The 27,141-nt window shown below is 35.7% G+C and overlaps 1 protein-coding gene and 1 long non-coding RNA gene across 2 annotated transcripts in view; one reads left to right on the top strand and one right to left on the bottom strand.

Annotated features, from left to right (window-relative positions):
* The window catches only part of LOC145680973 (uncharacterized), a 233,127-nt gene extending 208,645 nt beyond the window's left edge, over positions 1-24,482 (bottom strand). Inside the window, exon 1 of the mRNA XM_081752191.1 lies at positions 21,734-24,482. Within this exon, the coding sequence (XP_081608317.1) occupies positions 21,734-23,533 (1,800 nt within the window). The 5' untranslated portion in view covers positions 23,534-24,482. The remainder of the gene's footprint in view (positions 1-21,733) is intronic.
* Positions 1-27,141, top strand: part of LOC145680972 (uncharacterized) — a 405,154-nt gene that overhangs the window by 25,179 nt on the left and 352,834 nt on the right. The window contains exon 2 of the long non-coding RNA XR_014130703.1: positions 16,592-16,680. This is a non-coding gene — a long non-coding RNA (uncharacterized LOC145680972). The remainder of the gene's footprint in view (positions 1-16,591; positions 16,681-27,141) is intronic.

The following is a 27,141-nucleotide window of genomic DNA, read 5'->3' as shown; positions in this document are numbered from 1 at the left end:
AAATGAAACTATTAGAATTGAAGATCAATAATAATAATTAAAAAAAATAAATTTAAAAAAAGTTTAAAAAATAATCATGTACGATTCAAAAGAAGTTAAATGTTTCAATTTTATTTTAAGGAAAGAAAAATTAGTTGTTACAGATGTAATTTTCATTCAGTAAGTTCTATTATGAACAAACATTATTTGCTTTCAAGAAATATTTTTTTCTGGAAAAGAAAATAAAATTTGAACATAGCTTACAATGTTTGCAACAACACTTAGATATATCTGGCGCCAATAGATAAGTATAAAACAAATCTTTACGCGTTTCGTAGTCTTAACGGGCAGAGAGAAACATATATCTGGATGTCTGTAGTTAGTTCCGTTCAAAGAATTCAAGATAAAATTTAAATATAAAGGTTTTACAAGGTTGTACAGAAATGGTTCAAATTTTTTACTACTCCGCATGCCGCAAAATATACACTATTGAAAAGTGAAAATAAGAAAAAGAGCTAGAAAAAGACTATAGACATTTTATTTATATTTTAAATGATTATTTTATTAATTATTTTATTAATAATTAAGTCGAATCTATGGGGAACATATCCAGAAAGAGAAGTTTAAGATGATTTAGTTAAAAAGCGGCAAAGGTGATTACTTTTTAAAAATATTTTAAATAAACACTAGCTGAACTTGAGCTATTTACACAGCACACAGTTCTAGTATGAGCATGAATCTTGCCAATTCTCACTATATCTGTTCAAGTACCTTTACGAACACAAAAGACAGGAAGACCATCAAAGGCAGTGAATTGCTATAGACAAATAGGAAGCAAATTTACCCCAAAATTAAGCTTATGTTTCAGAATAACTATCGTCAATGTTATTATTATTAATTCTGATTTCTTGAAGCATTGGAAAGTAAAGAATTACTGCTGTTAGCTACTGAACTGTAAAGCGATGTAAATGAAAGAAAGAAAAGAAAAAAGTACTTCACTTCTACAATCATCACTAATTATAAAATGTAAACGACATACTTGTATTTGAAGATATTTTACAAATATAATGATGGAAAGAAAAAGTAGAAGAAATAAAAAAGATGGTAATTAATTTTTTAAAAATATTAAAAAGGGAAACCCTTATGTCAAAAATAAAAGGTTAAAAGAAGACCACGCGTATTCCTCAATTTGCAACTGGTGAGCTGTTGGTGATTATAGCATAGTTGCTATTCATACTTGTATGGTGATGTACACAGGCAAACATCGGGGCAGAAGGATTTACTGTGTTGCAACGCATAGTAAAACAAACAGAAAACAGCTATTTTGTATAAAATTAAACTAAACATAGCAAATCGTAAGTAAAATAAAGTAAATTAAGGACACAGTACATAGCGGTGTGGCAGTGAGTACTAAACGTGGTTTATGGCCAACTAAGCTTTGTGACAGACAACTCTATACTAAGTTGTTTGTTGTCTCCTGCAGTTAAAAATATCACAAAATACCATTTAAAATGTGAGAAGTGGCAGATGCTACCAATGTCATGGTAAAAGGAAGAGTTTGTTTACTTGGCAAAATGTTTCTTGCAATAAAGTCAGCAAGTGTCTTTAGGTGTTTTGCTAACACTTCCCTGTATATTAATAGCCGCGTACAGTTAACTTTGCTTTTTCAGCTTGGTTCATTATTGCTTTGAACTACTTTCATTGTCACATGAAAATAGTACATCAAGTCACTTCATTCCTTCTCACTATGCAACTGCAACATTTAAATACGTTAAGTTTGTTTGTTTGCTTCTTGGAATAGGACATGTGGAATACAGTTTAAGGTGGAATCTGAACTTCTGTAATACGTTCAATGCTCTTCTACCGGGAATTGAACCTGGGACCAAGTGGCGAGGAGTCTCATGTTCGATTCCCGATGGGATCAAAAAATGTAACAGCTTTTTCAGTCATTCAGAGCTTTAGGGGTCGCTAAACTGATTGGTGTCAGGCCCATTGACATTTAAGCCTTACGCTTTGCCCCTATCAATTTCCAAGCCAGTTGACATGTACATGCTTGACTAAATGTGAGCTTAAATGTCAATAAGACTGTCACCAATCAGTTTAGCAAACCGAAAGCTATGGATTCGACACTAAGATCGATCGTTTTCTACTATTTTTACATATCAACTAGTTTCCACCCTCGAGGGGCATCCTACTCCACAATATTTTTTGTTTCAAATGTTAAGTAATATGTGTATGCCAATTTGTTTTTAGAAATGAGTTTATTTACCGAATTTCATCTTCTTAACATGAGGAATTTGTGAGTTCTTTCTACGTAAATGTTAAATCACTCTTTCCCTCATTTCCCTTAGAATACGAAATAAAAAGTTCTAGACAGTATACGATCTCTTTCAGACTACGGTCTCCACAACAAAATTACTTTGAAGTATGCCAAGTAAACGGTTTGAATTTGTATATCAGTCAAACAGACACACAAACATTTATTTTTATATGGAAAGTGTTTTAATAGATTTGAGCTAAAGAAATACATGCATCCTATATTTTAATGATGTACACAATTTCTACCATCACTGAATCCGTGTAACAGCCATTTATTATGTAAATTATATTTTGTTCTACCAGTTGCAATAGCTTGGAACCAATAGCATCATTTCAGATTTTGCCAGGGAAAAGGGGACACGAGTGTCCACCAACATAAAAGTTTCAAATTTTTTACTTGTATATTAATATACAATTTATTAAATAGCGTTGGTTTCTCAAGCTCAAGGAGCAACTATCCCCAACCCTCTGTAGAAGATGTACTCAGTTATACACATAATAAGATGGATCTATCTTGTTATGTTCCAAATGCTTTTGTACTATTTTGTAGAACGTAGCTTCCCTGAAACAAAAATTGACATGTAAACGAGAAATAATTTATAATTGGAGTAGAATATGGCACAATATTAAATATACATTTTTTTTATTTCTGACACATGTAATCAATGTCTCAGGGTAGTTCAATGAGTTAGTACCTACTGACTACCAATTAGCTTTAACACAAGGAGTCAATAATTATAAACGCTGCCAGTTGGGATAAATTGTTCATATACAATATAATTGTGCAAGTTGCCCATCCGTCGGACAAGCGACACTGTGACTGTCTTCAAAAGAATGCTGTAGTGTCACGCATACAGCACATGAAGGAGTTTGGTTTGTATGACGTGATATTTTCTCAATCAGAGTTAAAACCGGAAGTGGTACTATGTTTAGAACAGAGAGTAGAGTGAACATTGAATATACTGCTATTCTCTGGACGCACAATTGATTGCAGAAAATCGGTTCTGGCTATCCGTATTACTGTTTCACTCTAGAGCGATTAATGTTAAAACCGGAAGTGGTTGATTTCTGCCACTTCCGGTTTCAATAGAAGGTTAAGAAAAATGGAACTCATTCTTGGAACGCTAAATCGTTTTAGAAAAAAAAAAAACAACTTCTCGTTATCTTTTATTGCTTTTCCTCTATGTTTAATAGATCAACATTGAAAGCAGAATTTGTAGTGGATTTCTATTACTTCTGCGTTTAGTGAAGAGTTAAGGATGGAGATTAAATGTATTCTTGGAATCGCAATCGATTGTAGGTAACTACTTCTCGCTATCTATTACCGTTTTTTGCTCTATAGCTATGGCGTATCCACGGAGGGGAGGTCCTCCGCGTTCGAACCTCCCCCAAAAAATACTTCGTTACTCAACATACATGTGTACACTTTCGCAACAAAACTGTAGTTGTTTAACAGGAGAATGATTGATGTACATTAAAATTTGATCTTACCTTTCATCTGTGCTCTTTCTTTTATAAAAACAATCTAGTTCTATCATTTTCCCTCTGAAAATATATTTTACAATTACTTATTGTCTTTTCGGGTGCAGAATAATACCCGTTCAACACTACATAGACATATGACTTGTATTACTGGACTCCCCCTCAGTGGCGTAGCACACTTTTGCGGGCCCACCGCAAAGTATAGAGAAGGGCCCCTAGTTGTAAAGTCGACAGAAGTAAGGTTGAAGTTCTACTTCTTTAAATCTTTATTCATCGCAAGACTTCGGGGCCCTCTATACCTCGGGGCTCCCCGCACTGCGGGGGTTGCGGGGGCAGCTGCTACGCCACTGCTCCCCCTTAAACCTCGGACCTCTCCAAACGAGATTTTCTGGATGTGCATCTGTTTTATAATGATCAATGTTAAAATCGGAACAAGATGGCAGCCGGAGAGCTGAGAACACGAATTAAAACTGACTTTTTTTTTTTCAATTTTAAACTTTTTACTCAATTTTATTTTTAGATAATTTTTAGTCTGATATAATCTTTAGGCTACTTATAACAATTTATACATGTCTGCGCCATTACTCCACGTTATTTATTACATTTTTTTTAGTATTAACAATTCCACTTAGAACAGGCTATTCGGCCTCATGGCAAGATCATTTTTCTTACATCTCATACTGTAACTTTTGAATCAATTTCAATATCAGAACAATTCTGTGAAGATATGTGTATTTGGACATATGAAAAAGTTTCTTATTTTGAACAATGGAACATTTTATTTCAAAAGAACATTTCAGTCAAAAGCATCATCATTCGTTTCAAATTAAATCACCTATCGACTTGTTTTTTCTAAGTTCATTTGCCTTTGCTGTCTGCCATTCATTTCTTACGTTGTAAATTTTTCAGTTAATAAAATAACAGATTGCTTCCCCGTCCGCATTCCTATCATCACTTTACCTTGGTTAATCTACGAGCATGCACTTTTTTCATCGAGACACAAATCAAAGTGAATAACCGAGGATATGAACCCGGAAGGAACGCCAGACAAAATGGATTGAAAGACTATTGGAAGGGACAGTCGACATGGAGCGAGGGACGAGATAGAAGGTAGACCGCTAGCTACATTTGAAATTGACGATTGATAGCCTTGCTCTATCTTAGAGAGCACCTTTGATTCAACGACGATGTATTGCTTTTTAAGAAGAAATTATAAGTTTGTCTAAAGTTGCGGTCTTCGCGAAGTTGGTTACTCAGTCCGGGTTTCCCCGACTCTTAACTTTGGTTACTTGAACGACCAGCCAGCCAAACAGAGGGATGGACGGACGTCGGCCCGTTGGAGGAATCGAGGAGAGGACAACGATCAGACCTGCAAGTAAGTGCGAGTAGATTAACCTATCCCATAAGTTACTCCCTTCTTGCCCCTTTTCACCCCCTTTAACATCACAGTCTGTTTCTTTTGTACGTGTTGGATTTCATTTAAATGCAACCCAGGTTGGATCCCGTACCTCATATTTTGTTAAGTTCTATATTTACGAAATCCTGGGCGCAACTTGTCGGATCTGACATCCCCAAACACGTCAATTACTCACACATCATCTGAGCTCTCAGACCGACAAGGGGCGACTGCACATGGCGGAGATGTGGTTTTAACTTGTGTGGATGCACACATATCTGCGACCCTCGATTTATTTTGCATTAGTTTGTTTGCCGCCCACCGTTAGAATTTGATGAAATTCTATTTGTTTTGCCACCCTCCCTCCACCCTCTCAATTTGTTGTGTTATTTTGTTTTGTGTGCTTTTAGTTATATTATTTAGAGATATTTAGAGAAAATGGTGAATACTAGCATTATGGCACAAACTCTACTTACGTCTCTAGATTCTATTGTGCGCCCCACATTTTTTCACGGCAAGTATGGGGAAGACGTCATTCGTTTTTTTGAGTATTTCGAATCTTACTGCGTCATTTATGAGTTCAATGCAGTAAAGAAGCGTCATTTGCTTCCATATCTGTTAAGGGACGGAGCCTTAGCGTGGTTTCTAGCTTTAACTAGGACAGACGAATTTGTGAACTTGTCGTATGTAGACATAAAGAGACGAATGATCACATTATTTGGTGGTTTTGTGGTTAAGAAGGTGACGGAACACACCATTCGTTCTAGAGATCAAAAAGAAGGGGAACCTATTATGACATATATTTATGAGAAGCTAGATCTCATACTTAGTTTTGATAAAGCCATGCCGATTCAACAACAAATTAATTTCCTTATTGAAGGGTTATTGCCTCAGTATTTTAAGCTTACATGCAACAAATTGTTTCCATCTGTTGATGCGTTATGTGAGTTTTTATTACAAGAACAGTCAGCTGAGTTAATAGTAAATTACAAGACGCTCATTAAATCTAATTCGAAAGAACAAGTCTTGCAGTTTAGTACACCGGAATTTATCGCTAAGATAGCTGATGTTTCATTGCGCGATAATTCTCATGTTTCATTTCCTCTCGAAGAACAACGGGAAAAAAAAGAAATGCTTGCACGTTTGCATTATGATATCTTATCCGCTGAGAAAGAATGCAGTGATCAACAGTCTGTAGATTCTATTCCGCCTCATCAACAGAAATGTAACTCTTTTTTTTCTTTTTGTTCCTCTGAATGTAAAAGTGCCGAGAATAATAATAATATGCATGATAGAATGGGCTCTGCGACGAATACCTCTGTTATGGTTAAGAACGAACAGAACAAGCGCAAACAGAATCATAGTACGTCTCCCGCGAATAATAAAATACACTGTCCGGCCAAAGCATTAGAGTGCAACATGGCGCAAGTCAGGAGAAGTAATAATTGTAATGTTTTACATAGTGGAAATAGTTCAGGGAATAGTGAAAGACCTGTTTTTAAGACCCACACGATTACTACGCCTATTGTTAGGGATAGGATTCTGCCTTGCATCAAAATTACTATTGGAAATAAAGAGTATAAAGCGTTGTTGGACTCTGGGAGTCAAATTTCAATTTGCACTAGAGAGCTCCTTCCTCCGAACACTAGACTTGTTAAAAGACGTACTATCATCCGTGGCATCTCGGGTAAAGGACTTGAAACTAACACGTTAGCTGTACTGAAGTTCAAAATTGACGGCTATTCATTTACGCATACTTTTAGAGTTGTTGACAAATTTGCTTCTTCTGTTTTGTTGGGAAATGATTGGTTACTTCCTCAACATGTCACTATTAACCAGGATATTCACGTAGTTCATATAGTTAGGTTTGGGAAGCCTACTGATCACGCTTTACCTGAAAGTCATGCTATAGGCACAGTTTCTGAACAAACAGCGAACCTTATGCAAGCGTATTTCATAACGGCGAAATCTGTTACTTTGCCACCAAATTCCAGTGTTTCAGTACCTGTTAGAAAAATTAATGATTTAGTGGGAATTAAAAATATTTTGCAACCCAATGAGAAAATCTGTTCTAAAGCCGAAATTTTTGTTAATGAATCTAGAGTGGATCCTGTTAATCCTGTCATTAGAGTAGTCAACCCAACCAACAAGAAGTTGTGTTTAGAGAAAAATCTTCATTTAGGTGAAGCCATTGACATTAGGCCGGGTGCACATGATCCAAATGATACAGATAGTGTTCAAAATCATGGTTTAGCCAGTAAACAAGACAACAATAACTTTCCTGCTGGTTTTGATGTCAAGCGTGTGGACATTAACCCTCAACTTTCGGACGATCAGAAGCAAATGTTTTATTCTGTTATAGAGGAGTATAAGGATTGTTTTTCTTGGTCAGAGGATGATTTTGGAGTGGCCAAGGGCTACGTACATGAAATTAAAATGCTAGATAACGTCCCGGTTCACACCAATCAGTTTCCTATCCCCTTCCATTTAAGAGAAGAAGTTAAAAAACAGATTGATACTTTGCTTAAACAAAAGGTTATTAGGAGGTGCATCTCGAGTTATAACTCGCCTATTCTTCTCGTGAAAAAGAAGTCTGGATCTTATAGATTTTGTTTGGATTGTAGAGCGATCAATTTACACATTGCACCAGACAGTTTTCCTGTACCGTCGATAGAAGACATTCTTTCGCGTCTTAGTAAGTGTCGCTACCTGTGCTGCTCGGACTTCCTCAGTGGTTTTTTTCAAGTGAAAATCGCGGAAGAATACCAACACGTCACTGCCTTTTCAATCCCAGGAGCTGGTTCTTTTTGTTTTACAGCACTTCCTCAGGGCCTTATCACTAGTTCCGCTGGTTTAAACAGATTAGTGAAAATGACATTGGAAGGATTAGAATCTGAACAAATTTTCGGGTACCTTGATGATTTTTTCTGGGGTGGGAATACTTTTGAGGATGTTATCAACCTCACCAAGAAGTTATTTCAACGAATTAGAGAACGTGGTCTTAAACTTGCACCAGAAAAAACGAAATTGGCTTATTTTTCATTAACAGTTTTGGGACACGATATTTCGTACGATGGCTTGCGCATTTCCAAGAAAATAAATGACTCCATTAGTAATTATGAACGTCCGAAGACGAAAAAACATGTGAAAAGTTTTCTAGGATTAGCTAGCTTTGTAAGACGATTCTTACCTAATTTTTCTGAAATTGCGGAGCATTTGAATTCGCTTCTCAGAAAGGATGTACCGTTTAAGTGGACACAAAAACAACAAGATGCTTTTGAGAAAATTAAAGATCTTATCATAAAATCGCCATATTTGATGCATTATAATCCTAAACACCCTGTATACTTGTTCTGTGATGCATCAACTCGCAGTCTGGCTGCCGTGCTCAAACAACCTATATCCTCTCCAGATGACCCAGAGTTAGCACCCATTGCTTATTGTAGCCGTAGCTTAAGTAAAAGCGAGAAGTCTAGACACCCTTATGAACTTGAACTTTTGAGTATAATATATGCCTTTAGATCCTTTCGTTACTTTTTACTAGGACGTCACTTTTTTTTGAAAACCGATTGTAAGAGTCTTTTGTTTTTGAAGCAGACGAAAAATGTAGGCAAATTTGCTAGGTGGCTTAGTTTTATTGAACAGTATAACTTTACTGTGACACACATATCTGGGGTATCTAACATAGAAGCCGATGCACTTTCACGTTTTTCTCGTGCCCCCAGGGACATTTCTGATGAGCAACAAAATGAGGAAGACCCTCGAGTATTTTCTTCCACTGTTACAGAGTGTAACAATATGCTAAGTGACGAGCCTTCTCTCAGAGATGAACAAATGAAGGACCCGTTTTATAAGGATATTTTTGATTGGTTAGAAAACAAGGAAAAGAAAAATCCCAAAATTGAAAGACAGGCATTTTATTTCACGGTTAAAGAAGGAATTTTGTATAGAAAACAAAAAACATCTAGTGGTATGAAATTTTTAGTTGCTGTACCTGTTTCATTACGCTACAAAGTTTTTGATGCGGCTCATACTTCTGCCATTGGTTCAAGTCACGGAGGCTTTTCTAAGACATATGATCTTTTAGTGAAATCTGTGTATTTCCCTAATATGAAACAATATATTTATCAGAAATGCAAAGAATGTTTAATTTGCCAGTCCAGCAAAAATAAACCTGGTTCTGCTTATGGTACATTGCAAACGTATCCTCAAGTGCCGCCCTTCTATCGCATTTTTGTAGACATTGGAGGGGTGTACTCCTCGAGTAATATTTTGAGACACAAGTATTTGATTGTCGTAGTCGATGCAGCTACTCGGTATACTATCTGTGGTTCATTAGCAGATATAACAGCGTCTTCTGTAAGTAGTTTTCTTTATGAAAATGTAATTTTGAAATACGGTATTTTCAAAGAATTAGTTACAGACAAAGGTCCATGTTTTACAAGTAACCTATTCAAGGAGTTGTGTGCAATGATTGGAGCTAAGATTCGATTTGTAAATGTTCAAGCTCATTACGCTAACGGGACTGCTGAGATAGCTATCCGAAACATTGAACAGAGACTGAAATCTGCGTTGTGTAATAAAGATCAAGGAAAATGGGTCGAACTGCTGCCATCTATTATGTTAGCCCACAATTTAACTGTTAACTTATCATCTGGATACAGCCCCTTTGAACTTTTGCATGGATTCAGATGTAGAATGCTACACGAAGCAATTTTGGACACCCCTTGTCAATTTCAGGACAATGCTGAACGTTTACAGCAACTTGGAGAAATACGAGACAAAGCCCATGATAAATGGTTCCAGAGACATAAGACGGCAACGAAATTTTATGACAAACGTCATTCGAAACCCAATTTCAAAGTCGGAGACAAGGTATGGATTTTGGACAGCACCATGAAGAAAGGATCCACCAGAGCTTTCAGTGGACGTTATTTTGGTCCAGGAATAATTCAAGATATTGACCACCCAAATTCCTATTTTGTTAAGTTCAAGACTGCGCGAGGAAGATTCAAGGTTGATTCGATTGCAGTACAAAGATTGAAGAAGTACTACGAGAGACAGGAGAAGGAAAACGAGGGAGAGGAAGAAGAAGATGATGTTGACTTGGATATACAAGACATTGTCGAGGATGCTACTGCGAATGCCTGCTGTGCCGAAGAACAGGAAGGAAGAAATAAGAGAGAGAAAGAAAAAGAAGAACACTATGAAATTATTTTTAATCCTTCGGTAAACATGATAGAAAAAGAAGAAGATATTCCATCTGTGAATCTTCGTGAAGTTGTGATTGCCAACCAATTACCTACTTGGGCTGAAACAGGGAAGAATTGTTCCAGTTTCAAACCGAAGTTTGGTGCCAATTCTGCAATCAACAAGAAAATCAGTGTTTTTCGAGGAGATATCGCTATGATTAAAGCTGACGCCGTTGTCAATCCCACGAATAAATTACTTATTCCATTAGGAGGAGCAGATAGAAGTATCCAAGAAGCTGCAGGAGAAGAATTTCGTAAAGATTGTGAGAAAATACGTTCTTTAAAACCAGGACAAGTGAAGATTGCTCCAGGCTATAATCTCCCCGCTGATCATGTATTATTGACGTGTGGTCCCAGAGATGCGAACAAGAAGACTTTGGAGAATTGTTATAACAATTGTTTTGATTTTGTGTTGAAAAATCAGTTTTCAACTGTGGCTTTTCCTTGCATCGCTGCTGGTGCATTTCATTTCCCTAAGGAACCTGCTGCTAGAATTGCATTGTTGAGTACACGAAAATTTTTAGAGGATCATGTGGACAACGTAGACCGTATTGTATTGTGTATTTTCGACAAGGAGAATTGGGATCTCTATCAGCGTCTTTTACCTGTGTATTTTCCCTTGAAAGAAGGAAAAGAAGTGGAAGCTGTTTCTCTGCAATGAAGTTTTTTTTTAAAAAAAAAAGAGGAAAAAAGAAGACGGTTCTCAAAGGAAGATTTGATGGATTAGGAACACCTGTGCAGTTGGTAACGAATTTTGTTTTGACACTGGCCATGTCATTATGGAATTTGTTTTGGTTTGTTTGTATTTCTAAGTCTTGCCGGCAATAACAATTACAACGAAGACAAGGAGAAAAAGGAGTACTCATATAGACATCATTGTTTTTTCAGTTACTTAGAACTGTTGGTTAACTTTGTAGAACACGTTCTTTTTCTTGGTCATCTAATCAACATCTTATTGATACATTATGTTTTGCAGAAGAAAACTAGGGAGATAGACGCAACTATGAATTGATATTTGTATACTATCTATGTTATGATAGTGATGAAGAAGGAATCCTTACGTTTTTTGCATTTTTCAAGATGCATTTTATAACCCAAATGTGGATGTAAAGAAGAATGAAGTTTTTCTTTCCCTGGATTTTTGATTTGATCCTACGATTTGTTATTAGTTATTGGGAATATACTCAGTCAATGTATTCTTTTCAAAGGAATATACACTGTTATAACCTCTTGTGTGATTTTAGTGATCTTTTGGAATGATCAATTTTTCATCGTCTGCAGTGTATATAGTAAACTTGCGTATTTCATCATGAAGATGACTTGGGATTTATTCATGACGAAGATTTGTACTTATTTGATATATACTTTTGTATATTTGTAGATTTGACTTGATTCCACATTTTCCTGTGGGTATACGTACTTTTACTTTCATATAAGAAGAAAGAAGTTTCTTTTCTTTTAGCGCATAATTAGTTAGGGATTTAGGAATATGTTTGGTGATAGTCTGTCATGTTGATTTCTTTTGAGGTTTTAATAGCCAGTGCAGAGGGCTATAACTCTGCCAACACGTCGGTCATTGTGGAACTAAATTCTCCACAATTCGTTTTTCTAAAACCTGAAATCAACATTCTTTTGTGTTGTTTTATCTGTTCTTTCTATGGGTAGCTAGATTAATTTTTCTTCTACCGCGTAATGATTATTTTGATTATAGAGTTACAATTTTATTGGAATTGGAGTTTTTATTTACTATATATAGATATATACGTATGAATTATGGTTTAGTTATTAATTTTGCTTTTTTTCCCCTGATTTTTCGTCAATTTTATTCATTCCATTATTTTATCCAATTATTGTCCCTATTCTCATATCTTACGTGTTTTGGGCAGTCATTGATTGTATTCCCTAAATCTTGTGATGTTACTGCTACATACCTGTCTACCCTACTCCTATAATCTACTTGTACTGTATGAACTTTCCAGTTATGTGATGTGTAAGGACATTGTACCTGTGATTTCCAGATCTACATTTTATGCTTAGTGATGCTGTGTTTACAACATCGACGTTGCTGTGCTTACGTCATTTGGCATTGACTGTTCTGCTATCAACTGTGTTAGTGTGTGAACATTTTTGCTGTACTCATCATTTCTTATCATATGATTCTTTCCAGACTATATTTGCTGCTGTGTTTTTATCATGAAGACTGAATGAAACTACAAAGATGCTTAAGTTTTTTTTTTTTAAACAGAAATTCTAAAAAGTGATTTTTTTTTGTTTGTCTCCGAAATGTTTTCATTCGGGACTTTGATTTCAGGGGGGGGATGTGAAGATATGTGTATTTGGACATATGAAAAAGTTTCTTATTTTGAACAATGGAACATTTTATTTCAAAAGAACATTTCAGTCAAAAGCATCATCATTCGTTTCAAATTAAATCACCTATCGACTTGTTTTTTCTAAGTTCATTTGCCTTTGCTGTCTGCCATTCATTTCTTACGTTGTAAATTTTTCAGTTAATAAAATAACAGATTGCTTCCCCGTCCGCATTCCTATCATCACTTTACCTTGGTTAATCTACGAGCATGCACTTTTTTCATCGAGACACAAATCAAAGTGAATAACCGAGGATATGAACCCGGAAGGAACGCCAGACAAAATGGATTGAAAGACTATTGGAAGGGACAGTCGACATGGAGCGAGGGACGAGATAGAAGGTAGACCGCTAGCTACATTTGAAATTGACGATTGATAGCCTTGCTCTATCTTAGAGAGCACCTTTGATTCAACGACGATGTATTGCTTTTTAAGAAGAAATTATAAGTTTGTCTAAAGTTGCGGTCTTCGCGAAGTTGGTTACTCAGTCCGGGTTTCCCCGACTCTTAACTTTGGTTACTTGAACGACCAGCCAGCCAAACAGAGGGATGGACGGACGTCGGCCCGTTGGAGGAATCGAGGAGAGGACAACGATCAGACCTGCAAGTAAGTGCGAGTAGATTAACCTATCCCATAAGTTACTCCCTTCTTGCCCCTTTTCACCCCCTTTAACATCACAGTCTGTTTCTTTTGTACGTGTTGGATTTCATTTAAATGCAACCCAGGTTGGATCCCGTACCTCATATTTTGTTAAGTTCTATATTTACGAAATCCTGGGCGCAACTTGTCGGATCTGACATCCCCAAACACGTCAATTACTCACACATCATCTGAGCTCTCAGACCGACAAGGGGCGACTGCACAATTCTAGTGATGAAGCCGACATGACTTTACAGTCGACATGACTAATGACTAACATCCAATAAAATTATATTGAATAGAATTCAGACTAAAATGGAGACAATACTCAGAAGTATTGAAATAGGATATTGTTAAGTGGATTTATCTGAGTTGGACAAGTTGCCTGTTTCAGAAGTACGCGTGTAAGGGGAGAAAAGAAGAAACAGAATAAAGTTTAGAAAAACACATATTGAGGTTGCAGTTGGGTTGGGTCTAAATTAGTGATATCTTAGATTTAGAACGAAATCTAATACTTACATAATTCTTTAGGAAAATTATAATCTAAAACTAATAAAATAGTTAATTTAAATTTCCCTCTTCTTACCGGGTTAGTCCTGTAACAGCCGTAATAACGTTGTGCTCTTGCTTACCTACTACGTACTTAAAATACTATTTTAGTTACCATAAAATCTATGTAGAATTCTATCGAAGTGAACAATACAGGGCCGTAGATTTTTTTATTGTGTACTGAAATCATACTCTTCAATTTACTGTATACAAGAAAGATAGAAAAATGACTTTCGTGCGTCTTAAATATTCGAATGTTATATTATTAATAGGAATAGGCCTACATAATTTTCGATCTCGAACCAGATAGGGAGCTACTTTAGTTAAGAAGTATTAAACTCGAGCTTATCAAACTAGAGATGACAAAAAAGTGTGTTTAGTTCCAGAATGTGAAACCACGGTAGACTTTCGAACTATGGAAATTCAACATCCACATTTCAAAAAGTACATCTATAACTACTACAGGGTGGTCCGGAAGTGGAGGTACCCCCCTTTAGTTTCAACGGTATAGTGTTAGTTATGGTAGAATGTCTGTACACAGTTACCTTGAAGTCTTAAGAGTCTTAAACATCGGTATGATCACCATCTATGTCGTAACACAGCTGAATTCTACGCCAATTTCTCGCAGGTGTTTTGCGGAGATACTCCGGAGTCACGAGGGCGAAGGCATGTTCCACAGCTGCTCGTAATTCTGCTCGTGATATTGAGTATTTCTTACTTGTTGCTTTATGAAATTCCCAGAGAGCATTGTCTGGTGCCGTCCAGGCAAAAGGAGCTGCTGAAGATGCACGTCTTTCAATCCAGTGGCCAGGAAACGTCTGATTCTGGTAATTACGCACGTAAAATTAACATGGATAGCAGAAAACAAATGAACATGGATAGCAATGTAGCCAGACAATGCCAAGCAATATTACCAAACAAATGTGGGTAAAACCTAAAACCGTAAGAAAACACCAATTAGGGGTACGCCCACTTCCAGATCACGCTAGTTGAATAGGTTAATGAGATCAAAAGACAGAACTTTTCCTCTGACACTGAATCGATATCAGAAAGCCATTACTCGCTATCCCTTACCGTTTTTGTTCTATGGTAATAAAGGCTGAAACCGGAAATCGTTAATTTGAACCGCTTTCAGTTTGAATAGAGCGTTAATTAAGAAGATAAAACGTACTCTTGGGAAACTGAATCGATTGCAAAAAACTTCACATCAATATATTTTACCGTTTTTATTCTACAGAAATCAGTATTAAAACCGGAAGTAATAGTTAATTTCAACCACTTTTGGTTTTGGTAGAGTGTTGCGGGTTGTTAAGGTATGTTCTCTTGACAGTTTGAATCGCTTGCAGGAAAACGCTTATCATTATATAATAACATATTGTACTCTGAGGATAAATGTTTAGACCAGAAATTGTTAATTTAATCAATTTTGGTTTTAAAGAGAGAATGGAGAAGACAGAACCTATTCTTGGGACGCTGAATAAATTGCAAAGAAAACAACATCTTGATATTTCTTAACCTTTTTTGCTACATGAAAATCAGTGTTGAAACCGAAAGTAGTAGCACATTTCAACTGCTTCCGGATTTAGTAGAATGTAGTGGGTTGTGACAGTACAATATTTTGACAACCTGAATCGTTTTTAGAAAACCGGTTATTGCTCTCTAATAACTTTTTGTTCTGTGAGGATAAATGTTTAAACCGAAAACGGTTAATTTAACCACTTCTAGTTTGAGTAGAGGGTTAACGGGGGAAACAGAACCTATTTTTAGAACGCTGAATAAATGCAAAAAAAAAAAAAAAAAAAAAAAAAGCATCTCGATATATTTTACAGTTTTTGCTCTGTGGAAATCAGTATTGAAATCGTAGGTAATATTAAATTTGAACCACTTCTGGTTTTGGTAGAGTGTTCGGAATAGCCGTGATACATTGCCTTGTGTCGCCCAATCGTTTAGAAAAAACAATTTCTCGCTATCTGTTACCGTTTCCGTTTTATAACTATAAATGTTGAAACCGGAAATGACTAATTTGATCGAATTCCGATTTGAATAGAGAGTTAACAAAATTAGTGGAACCTATCTTTGGGACGCTAAATCGATTACAATAAATCACATCTCGATCTCTCTTTTTATATTTGCTCTGATACCCATCAATTGACGGACGGACAAAATCGTTTTATAATATTTCAGGCACTTGTGTATAGCATAGTTTGGAAGTCTAATACTAGTGGATTGCCAGCCTTAGCCCTATGTTATAGGTAAAGCCAGTAAATGTAGTTTCATATTAAGATATCACTTGCAAACTTCTTTTTGAACAATGTAGTGATTTTCCTGTCTTATAAAAACAAATATATATATATATATATATATATATATATATATATATATATATATATATATATATATATATAAACTTGCACCTATTTGACTTGATTCCATATTAAATAGTTAGTTTTTTTTGTACTTAATTAAATTTCTTCATAAGGAAAACAAAAGTTGTAAGATATGTATCTGGTTCTTTCACAATAACATGAGGATCTGAACCAGTGACACATCCCATTCCCATACACAAATCTAAACTAATTCTGTATATATATTATTATTATTTCAGGTATATGGAAACATTCAGAGCACAAGAAAATAAAGTTAACTACCAAAGTTGTGAGAAAACGAGACATAAAGTTTATAGGATACAATTAAGTAAGTGAAAAAATACTAGTTTTTTTTAACATTATAAGAGTTATTTTCAATATTTGAACGTAAATCTGTCAATCTCCGAAAGGAGTTTAAGATAGAGATCTTAAAGATGAAATATGTCCAAAACATTAAAAAAAAAGAAAAAAAGAAAGAAAGAAAAAGATGTACTTAATTCCCTTGTGCATTGCACCGCCATATTCAAGTTTCTGTTTAGCATACATTTCTCTGCTATAACTATTATTGTACGCGAAGAAAAACAGATATATTTGATCAGAGTATCCAAAACAACGACGCATTGAGCATGAGAAGTGATTTTATAAATGTGTGTTGTTGTTTGCTTAAATGCAACATATATATCTGTTTCTCTTGGTAAACTTTCCCCTTCCTTTAATATGTAGGATGGTTATTAGGGTTAAAAATTCGCCTTGTTTACCTCTGTAGGTCCTCCGCCTCTGATAATGTACGGCCATCTGCTGTTTCCAGGTATGTTGTTAAATTACCGTTACTTTTTAATTAACTATGTAAAGAAAAATATAAAAAGTAACAATTTGTATAATAAAAATAATGATATAAAGTCAAAACTTTATGGTGATGTTGACCACTCAAATAATATTTATTTCACAACATTGGTAGACACCGAATTATAGGAATAAAAATTACATTTACGTACCTCAAATACGATAGTTATTTTAGTTATTCTTTAAAGTTAGAGTGCAAAACTTCGAAGGGCAAAATAGCTATTTCTTCGGTGCACAATGTTCAAAATATCGATGTATATATGCCTTGTGACCTCTATTTACCGATGTTTATCATTAGCGGATACCAGCATAATACGGATATATATATTGTTGTTGTTGTTCCGGCAAAAATGTATGCATTAGTATGGGAGAAATCGCTCTATTTCACGACACTCTTGAATAGAGCATAGACAGTCTTATTCCCTTCTCTTCACAATGAACAGGAGCTAGTCTTAATTTAAACATATTTAACACAGAAAACACTTTCTGCAACTGAAAAAAATCTGCGTACAGTAGACAGAAAATTTCAATTTAAGTGGTTCAGCATCGGTTGTTTTTCATAATGATAAGACAGACTATGTCGATTTGAGTGTGAAGAAAAATTGTAGAAATTATGCTCTTCTCCCCTTAAAAGCGGAATTTTCGAAAAGCTGTAGTACGTGTTCGCAATTTTAATGAGGAGTTTGTAGTCAGAGCGATTATCGTTCTAACTTGAGAGGTTCGCTAGACACACTATTTCTGGCAGAAATTTTGAACTTTTTTATCTTTGCCTTTAGGATACACAATTCAATCAAAGTGACATAATAAAAACCTCGTTTGATATATAGGAGTTAGTTATGGTCAAAAATTCTTCATCCTTCTTCTACATCTTCGACTGTTTTTACGTGATTACTATTGAATATGATTGTTTCTGTCGAAATGCGCATATGTGCTGTCTCCCAGCATGCTTTGGGCATGAAACGACACCAGTTGCGGTCGTAGCGTTAGAGTGTATGGTTCAGTGTGCGAAGTTGAAATGTTCAGTCAAATTGAGCATACTCTCAAGATTTAATCAGATCTTTTGGATGGGAGCTACTGGACTACCCATCGTACAGCCTGGACCTTGCGCCGAGCGATTATCATCTGTTCCTCTACTTGAAGTAGTTACTCGCCGGTCAGCCGATGAAGAAGTAGAAACAGCGGTTGAAGATTGGCTTCGGTCACAAGCAAGTGATTTCTACGACGTGGACATATAAAAATTTGTCGAACTCTATGATAAATAGTTAAACAAACATGGTGACTATTTAGAAAAGTAGCTTAGTGTGTTCAGAAGAAATAGCAAGAAATATATGCCATTATTTTTACTATTTTTGTTCATATTGACAACAGAATCTTAAAAAAATAACCCTCGTATATACACATATAAAATGTAAGATATAAAACTGCGTGCGGTACGTAAATCCTTGTTTGAGTCAAGAATTTGAATAAATGTGTGTTCAACTAAGCACGTGCATTTCTGGCAGGGGGACGCGTCTCCGCAATATTTTGAAGTGCAAAATATTCAATATCCTATTTTGGTTTAATTTATTTACTAATGACAGAATAACATTTAAATGATAATAATTATATTTTTTTTAAAAATATAATATTCAGGTTGTGAAACGATTAATCTTGATATGTCTCAGGGGGTTCGTGAAGGTAAACAGAAAGGTAACAAATGGAATCAAAGATAATAAACAGTTTAGACTAAGTGCTACGATTTAAATCACTTTCTTTAATGCCCCCAACCCAAATTTCACATACCAGAGACGCCAGTGCAACTAAGAAACTTCTTACACTACAATTATATAATGCCAAATGCATTTCTGCATATAGAAGCACGTTATTGTTATTATTAACTTACATAATATATGATTTACGAATTAATGTAAACACAATTCCACACAAAAAAATATATTTTTATTATTATACTATTATTATAACTTTAATAGGGAAAACTGAGTAACATGTTTTCTTTTCTTTCGCGGTATTTAAATGTAAGGGACATAGAATGTTAATTTTTTCATAAATCTTTCATATGTTGACAATAATTGAATAGTCTTCTGTATGAAGAGGATGTTTCACAAATCAAAAGTTTATAGTTAATTGAAAATAGAATTGTCATTCTAGAATGTTTGCTGAATCTTAATGTAGGTAGTGTTATATTTTTACACTAGCAACGTTTGGTCGAAGTTCATTACAAATCACAAGAATAACATCAAACTTAGTTTTCTGTTGTAATACCTTTTCCTAAGCCCTTTATCCAGAAATCCCTTCATGTGAATTTTGTTATATACAGCCATTATTATTTTTTTGCTGTAAAGTCTTACTGTTTTAGTATACTTAAAGTATTTTCTTTTCAGTAGCATTTATCAAATATAAATCGATTATTTATTATATTAAAAATTATCGTGTAAAGTAATATTCAAAAATTAAAAAAAAAATATTGCATTGGTGTTACGTAAAATGTGTTGTATATGTGTATAGAGTTGTATAGCAAACATTTCAAAACACATTCAATATTATAATGTATATTATAGAAAGAGTAAGATACATAACTATTAATGCATTCGCAGACAAGCGGAAAACAATTCAGAAAGGCTGGACTGGAGCTCGAATCCGGAATCTTCCTATTACATATAAATTATTTGATGTTATATCTCGTTATTTGGTACACCATACTAATCCACTTGTCTCATTAATCCACTACACTCTACCACCTGATGAGCCTTCGAAACGTCACTGTTTACATCCATGATTAAGGAAAGAATATTGATATTCTTATATTCAGTTGTCACATGAAAAAAATAATATTAATACGAGGGAAAATGAAAAGTCTTTGCACCTATCTTATTTCGAGCGTGATACATTTTAATACAAAATCGAGATGATAAAGTAAACTTTTCTTGGGACGGCCACATAACTTCCAATATCTTTCACCACATGGCACTTTTATCAGTTGCTAGTGATAGCCGGAGTGCTCAGCACCTCCACGCCATACGAGCAGCGAAGTGTTATTCATTTTTTACGGTACAAGAGAATATACAGCCACGGACAAATGAAGACAGTGAATGGAAACAAGTGTCTAGCAGTGTAAAGTGTGCAGCGGTGACGCAAGGAATCTGGAAATTGACATAAGGATATTCGAGATGTTGGCAATGTGATTTTCATCCTTGAAAGTACAAAGCCGCACGTGGCGATCAAAACAATTGCTAGATTTCACTGTTCGGGATTGTAGATTATGGAACATTCCTCTACAGTCCAGACGTTTCCTCCCAGAGATTACCATCTTCTTGGTCCATTGAAGAGGTTCCTGGCAGGACAGAGGTCCACGAACGACACCGAAGCCCAGAACATTGTTGTTAATTCCGTTATCAGCTGGTCGTCTTCTAGGCAGCGAACATCGGAAAATTTTAGGTACAAGGGACAAGTGCCTCAACAAGTATAGTGATTATGTGGCAAAATAGAGAAATATGCTTAGAATATTGTGTATATCTTATCTTTCGTTTATAGTTTCCAATCTGACAATAAATCAGTAGGCGCTAAGGCTTTTCCATTTTACTGATATATTAATAAAATCAATAGAATAATTTTCTCGATAATTTTAAATGTGTGTAAAATTTGACTAAATATATTACTGTGTTGATTTGAAATTTTGAGAATGCCAGAAATTAATTAAATTTCTGATAGAAAATAATTATATTTGAAATTATAATATATAACTATTATAAAAGAATCCATCACTTTTTTTCACGCGCTCTTCGAAATTTGATAACATTTTTTGCGCAGAAAGAACATGATGTAGCTTTGGGAAAATCGAACGCGAATTACATATTAATTCTGAAGTTATAGGCCAAAAAAAAATGTTGTTGATTTGCCAATATATTCTGAAGATTAATTATTAAACATATATTTACTTACGACAAACTGCAAAACTATTGAAGTATTGTTTTTTCAAAAGAGACATGTTGAAAACTAATTTTGACGTAAGTGTAGATCCTTTTCCCTTAAATAATAATACTTTTCTGACCAGAATATATACTTGTTCATTAAAATAAAAATAAGTCGAACAATTTTAATAACTTAACATTATCTTCGTCAGATGTTAGCTAGCAGAAATAACTAGTTAACGTCTGATGAAGACAACGTTAAGTTACTGAAACTGTTTGACATATTTTAATTTTAATAAATAAGAATATACTCTGGTCAGAAAAATATTAATTATTTAAGTAATAGTTCCAGAGTCAAGATAAATGAAGTTACTTTCCTTTACCTTTGAATAATATATATACATAACGCGTTTCTATGAAAATATTTCTTGTTTGATTTATATTATTTCATACTTAAGGCGCGCAAAAATAATATCTTTTCATGCAAAATCAGCATTTCAACATGCCCGGTTATTAACTTTTTTTACAATGAATTTTGATAAGTTAAACATTGTTAGTTATTCAGTAAAACCATCCAGTTAGTATTAAACAGTAAAATTAATCTTAGAAAATGTAGTTAAGTTTACTCACCTGCGGTGTCCAAGTAGAGGTTGCAGATGGTGTGGCCCGACTTTGACTCTTGGACCTCGATCTCCAAATCTTCTTCGACATGAGCCGACTGCCATGATGCATGACACTCGATGAAGACTTGGACTTCTGCATGGCTGTGGAAACAACATGGCCAGATGAAGAAACAGACTGAGATGGAGCAGAAGATGATGACACTTGGGCGCTACTGCTATGCGACCCATGTAAACCATGTAATATCGAGGAGAAGAAAGAATGTTTACCTGAAGTTGTCACGTCTTGTTGTGGTTGCTGTTGTACAGTAGTTTGTGGATGCACAGTCAGAACTGGGGATACGATATGAGGAGATATTGGGGATGGAATGGCAGAAGTCGAATAAGTTACCATCCTTGGTATGGCTCCCGTTGCACTTGGGATAACTACCGTTGCACTCGGGATGGAAGATCCTCCTGTAGTTTCAGGTGTTGGTGTCACTCCGTACACAGTCTCTACACTACTACGTGAACTTGTAAATCTACTTGATGGTACTCCTACATCCGATTCCTGATCTGAGCTTATACCTGAGGCTACCAGTCTTTGTTCGTCAGTTCCTACTTGTAATTTTGGATCATACATTGAAGACCACTTAGAAGATGACGGAGGTGTTTCTGGGTAAGTGATCTCCTCTGTTGCACTTTCAATTTTTATATCTTTTAAAATGCTTAACCAACTTTCTTCTGGTTGAGTACCTTTCCCTCCTTCAGCTTCTTCATTCTCCTTCTTAGCCTTTTCTTCCTCCTCATCTATTGGAATGCCTTTAGGTTTAATGTATCGTAGAGTACGATCGTAATTCACTGTCTTAAATCTGTCAGCTTTATCTTTCTCGAGACTCTTTTTACGTGCCATTCTTAAATATCGTTTTATGGTGTCACCAACTGAAGGCGAAAATTCATCTTCAATAGCATCGGCACTGCTTTTCCTTCGGAAACTTCCTTTATCCTTCTTCCCTTCTTTTTCTTGTTCTTCCTCCTTCTCTTTGGCCTTTTTAAGTTCATCTTCAATCACTTTCATAATTCTCAACGGTAATGGATCTGTTTGAATAGATTTTTCTTTAAATTTTGGTTCCGAAACAGCAGCCCTCCTCCTAGCCACCTCCTCCTCTGACTCGTCTTTCTTTTTTCTTGAACCTGACCTTGACCTTCCAAGATTACGCCAACTTCCGATTGCATATTCATCATCGTCTTCTTCTTCGTCGTCGTCATCTCCACCAATTTCTTCACCAGTCTTACCTTCGCTCACAGCTGGAAGTCTACTTGCGGTAATTTCGTCGCCATAACCCATCCAATGGTAACCGTGTTCTAGTAAAACTAGCGACCGCCGTGAAGCTCCTGGAAAACCCTGTTGCCCCAAATCATATTTAAGTTTTTCAAATATTTGAGGATCAAAATCAGGATCAGTTATTACTCCCTCTCCACCAACAGCACCTTCCTCTTCTTCTTCTTGTGCCTGTTCTGAAGCTACTCTTTCTTTTAATTCCTTCGCCTTGGGACCAGCAGGAGGGCAGGGAGTTTTTCTCCATAACAAAAATTTACTCTCTCCTCGACACACTTCTTGAAAGTAAGATTCAATCTTTGGAATGTCCTCTGGTCTGTTGAGAGCTCCTTCGGGTATAAGACGTCTTCCTGCATCGGCCATATACCTCCATGTTTTCCTGGTCAACAACCATCGTTCTTTGGATTTTTTACTTTTACGTTTTCCTTTTGATTGTTCACGTGGTTTACCCATTCCGCTTATATCATCATTACTGCCTCTTCTATCTGCCATCTTTCGTTATCACAGGTAAAGGGGGTAGGGGAAAGATTTGACTAAAAAAAGGGAGAGGAAAAGGGGGATACAATTTGTATAGTGGTAAGGAAAAAAAGGAAATGTCAGTCCAGTAACGTCATACACAAAAAGTTCGTCAAACTAGAATACGTAATATTTTTAGTCTTAGTAGAACCATTATCCTAATGTCATAGTTCTTACCTCGATATTATACTACCAGCACTAAAATTGATATTATTGTAAAATAACATTTTGGCCAATCGTGTTCACAAATAACATTAATATGATCAATAGAAGGTCGCCTTTAGAAATAGAATCGAAAGACGAAAGTTTCATATTAGATGAAGATCTCGAGTATTAATTGATAACACCAGAATATCAAGCACACCTTTCATTAACGCAAACATAAAAGAATACACGTATTAATTTATTGTAATTATGAGAACCACTTATATTCAGCACAATTTGGATAAATAGTGTTATTCCACTTATCACAACACTTGGTATCACTAGAATAGCTCACACACGAAAATACATGATCACTGTCGAAATGCATAAATTCTGCAGGTGGGAAAGCCGTTTTGATAAAGATCCGCGTGATTTGTCCGAAGGGTCGAATCTAGAACTTGCAATCAGATTTCTGTTTCTAATTATTAGGGTTATATACTACTGCAAGCGAGAGTAGTTACAGAGTGTTACGTGAACGCGCACCGAACCCGGTGTTCCTTTCGTCCAAGACGAGCTTAGGGATTGGAACGTGCGCCGAAAATGTGGTTGCATGCGAAGAAAAAAAGTAATAGAAGAAGAAGAAAAAATCAGAGAAAAAGAAAAATACGACAATGACCGAAAGGAAGCGAAACAAGTCGAAGGTGTATGCACGTATATATATGTATGTATATATATATCTTTTCTTTCTTGTTTTAAGAGGAGGTGCTGCAGCATCTAAGTAGACGCGAGTAAATCGGCAAACCCACGAGGGCAAAAATATCAGCTTGGCAAGAGAAACCGAAAGAAAACGTCAAGAACCCGAATTGTTCCGAGAGCATCCGAACCATCGGAATGAAGTATAATTCTGTTAATTATATTTTGGTAATTACTTCTTCTTGCAAGTAGTATATACTTTATTAACTATACCGTCTTTATGTATCACACGTATGTGCATATTATTAATACCGAACAGTGTGGTATAGCGGGTGGCAGAATAGCAAGCTGTACTCAAATGACAAAAACATATATGATAGGTGGATGATGATGTATGTGGAAATGTGTATATATATATGTGTGTGTGTTTGCTAGTGGAGCAGAAAAATTGGAGTAGTCGAAATTAAAAGCACATTATGACGTCACATACATGTTGGTTTATAAAGAGCGCGTCCTCCAAAATTGTTGGAGGCTTTTTCTTTTTAACACGAGTCGAGACGCAAGACTTGGCCGAGATCACAAAACACTGGTCCACAACTGCGACGGATAGAAGTAGAACAATATGTCAGGCATGCGAAGAGAAGGTTCATAGCCTCTTTGACTAGGTGTAAGAATGGTACACGCCAAATACAAAAGAATACCCTTTGAAAAGATATTTTAATAAACATTGATGGTGGTTGATTTTTTTTTGCTTTTTTCTAAAAAAGCTATGTTACAAACAATACACGTCTGGCAAGGAAACTACACTTAAAATGCACAATTTGTGTTGCACAAACATCTAATACGGGTAATTATTTCATAATGAGTTTATTTCACCAAAAGTACTACTAGCCATGACTCTATTTTTCAATAAAATGTTGTGAAATACCTTCAGAATTTAAGAATTACATTTCTAGGATTTCGGCACCTATGATCATGTTAGCCCGTTACGTGAGGGATGATGTCTCTCGGCGATCACCCTATCTGAGGAAAGGGAAGCAAGGAAGCGGCCTGGGACCTATGTGTTACGTACCATCCCAGCATTTGTCTGGTGTGAATGGGGAAACCCGAGAAAAACCTCAATCAGGATGACTGGCCCGAAAATGCTTTTACACTTTTTCGACCGAGTGCCTCCACCGGGAATCGAACCCAGAACCGCTCGTATCAGTTGTATAGGACGTGTCAAAATTATAAGAAGACAGATTTCATTTATCATCCAAAGGAGACTGCATCCATTAAAGTATGTATGGTACAACTCTGTGATTATATGTTTAGCGTTCTCGCCTTTGTAACGGGAGGTGCTCCCCCGTAGCTATATGGTTAGTGTACGTGTCTTCGGCACGGAAGGCGTGTTTGTTTCCCGGCGAGAGCTCATGTGGTACGGACTTTACATTAAGCTTTACGTCCACGTGTTATATAGCCTGGCTGCTGAAATGAACATTTTAACTCGTAATTCACCACTACTACCACCACTTTTCTTACAGAAGATCCGAGCTCGAAACTAATGGAAAATATTTGATTCGGACCTAATGTTAAACTAAATCTTACATAATCTCAATGTTCAAACATGAAAGTATAAACGAATTAAATCAATAAATAATGCAAAATGTAATTATATCACAGATACTAGAATGTATATATGTAGTGATGACTTAAGGGATTGCCCAAATGGAGAGTTTTCCCTTCTGAGCCACATCTCCGATCGTGCTCAACGTCGGTTACTAGTATTTTAGCTGTACTACTTTCACCCTCTCCTCTCCGTGTATTGGAAGTGCTCTCCGTGAGAAATTTTGTGAAACATCATGATACTGTGTAATGTCACAGGTCGTATATACAGGCCGGTCCCCAACCCAAAAATGTAGGGGGGGCGGTAGAAGTTAGTTGGGTCCTGATCTAACCATACTATAGTTCATCACCATATTATAATTCTTTTGCAAGCCTACCGTGAAAACTGTGAGGAGGCCAGTAAAAATTTAGGGGGGAACGGTCTCCTAGATCCCCTTGGATACGGGCTTGCTTATATAGATCTAAGTCATTTAGGTGTTTCCTTGATTCAATAGATGTGAATTGCTTTTTAAGACGGAATTTGTATTTGTATATGAAACTACCACAAGTCCTATATTCTTTGTACGAGAAGAATGTGGTTTCATGAATCTTACATTTATACACTTACATATCTCGGAATAGTTATGTTTAAAGACAAGACTTTTGCACTTTTCATTTTTTTTAAAAAAATAAATACACGTTCAGACCTTTTCTTTACATTTGACCTAGATTTTTGGGTAATTCATATTCTGGCCATATTGTAATTTCTATGGATGGCAACACTGAAAATTCTTTTGATTCGTATTGTGGTAAGTTGCATTTCATTATCTCTTTTCACTTCAAAAAATGGTTAGCTTTTGTATCTTTTTCAGTAGTCTGCCCCCTTAGTAGTAACCTTGTTACAACAATTGCAGCTTCCTTATCTCCCTGTTCACATCAAATTTCCAAAATAAAAACTTCCTTATGATACTTTACGTCACAAATCCTATGTACTTTCCATATTTCAAGTTTCTAGCTTACGTTTCTAGTTTGGCCTAGCATTGTTGAGCCAGTCATAGAAGGCTTCTTCTTTTACATAGCTTATGGAGATGACAAATATTTGAACTAAATTTGATTTTTAACGCATTGGAATTGTAAGATATGAAGAAGAAATCAGTACAAAA

This window comes from Thermobia domestica, chromosome 3, assembly GCF_964235325.1.
Source record: "Thermobia domestica chromosome 3, izTheDome1.hap1.1, whole genome shotgun sequence".
Classification (NCBI taxonomy): domain Eukaryota; kingdom Metazoa; phylum Arthropoda; class Insecta; order Zygentoma; family Lepismatidae; genus Thermobia; species Thermobia domestica.
Note: the sequence above shows the minus strand (reverse complement) of the source record. Positions and strands in the feature narration are given on the sequence as shown.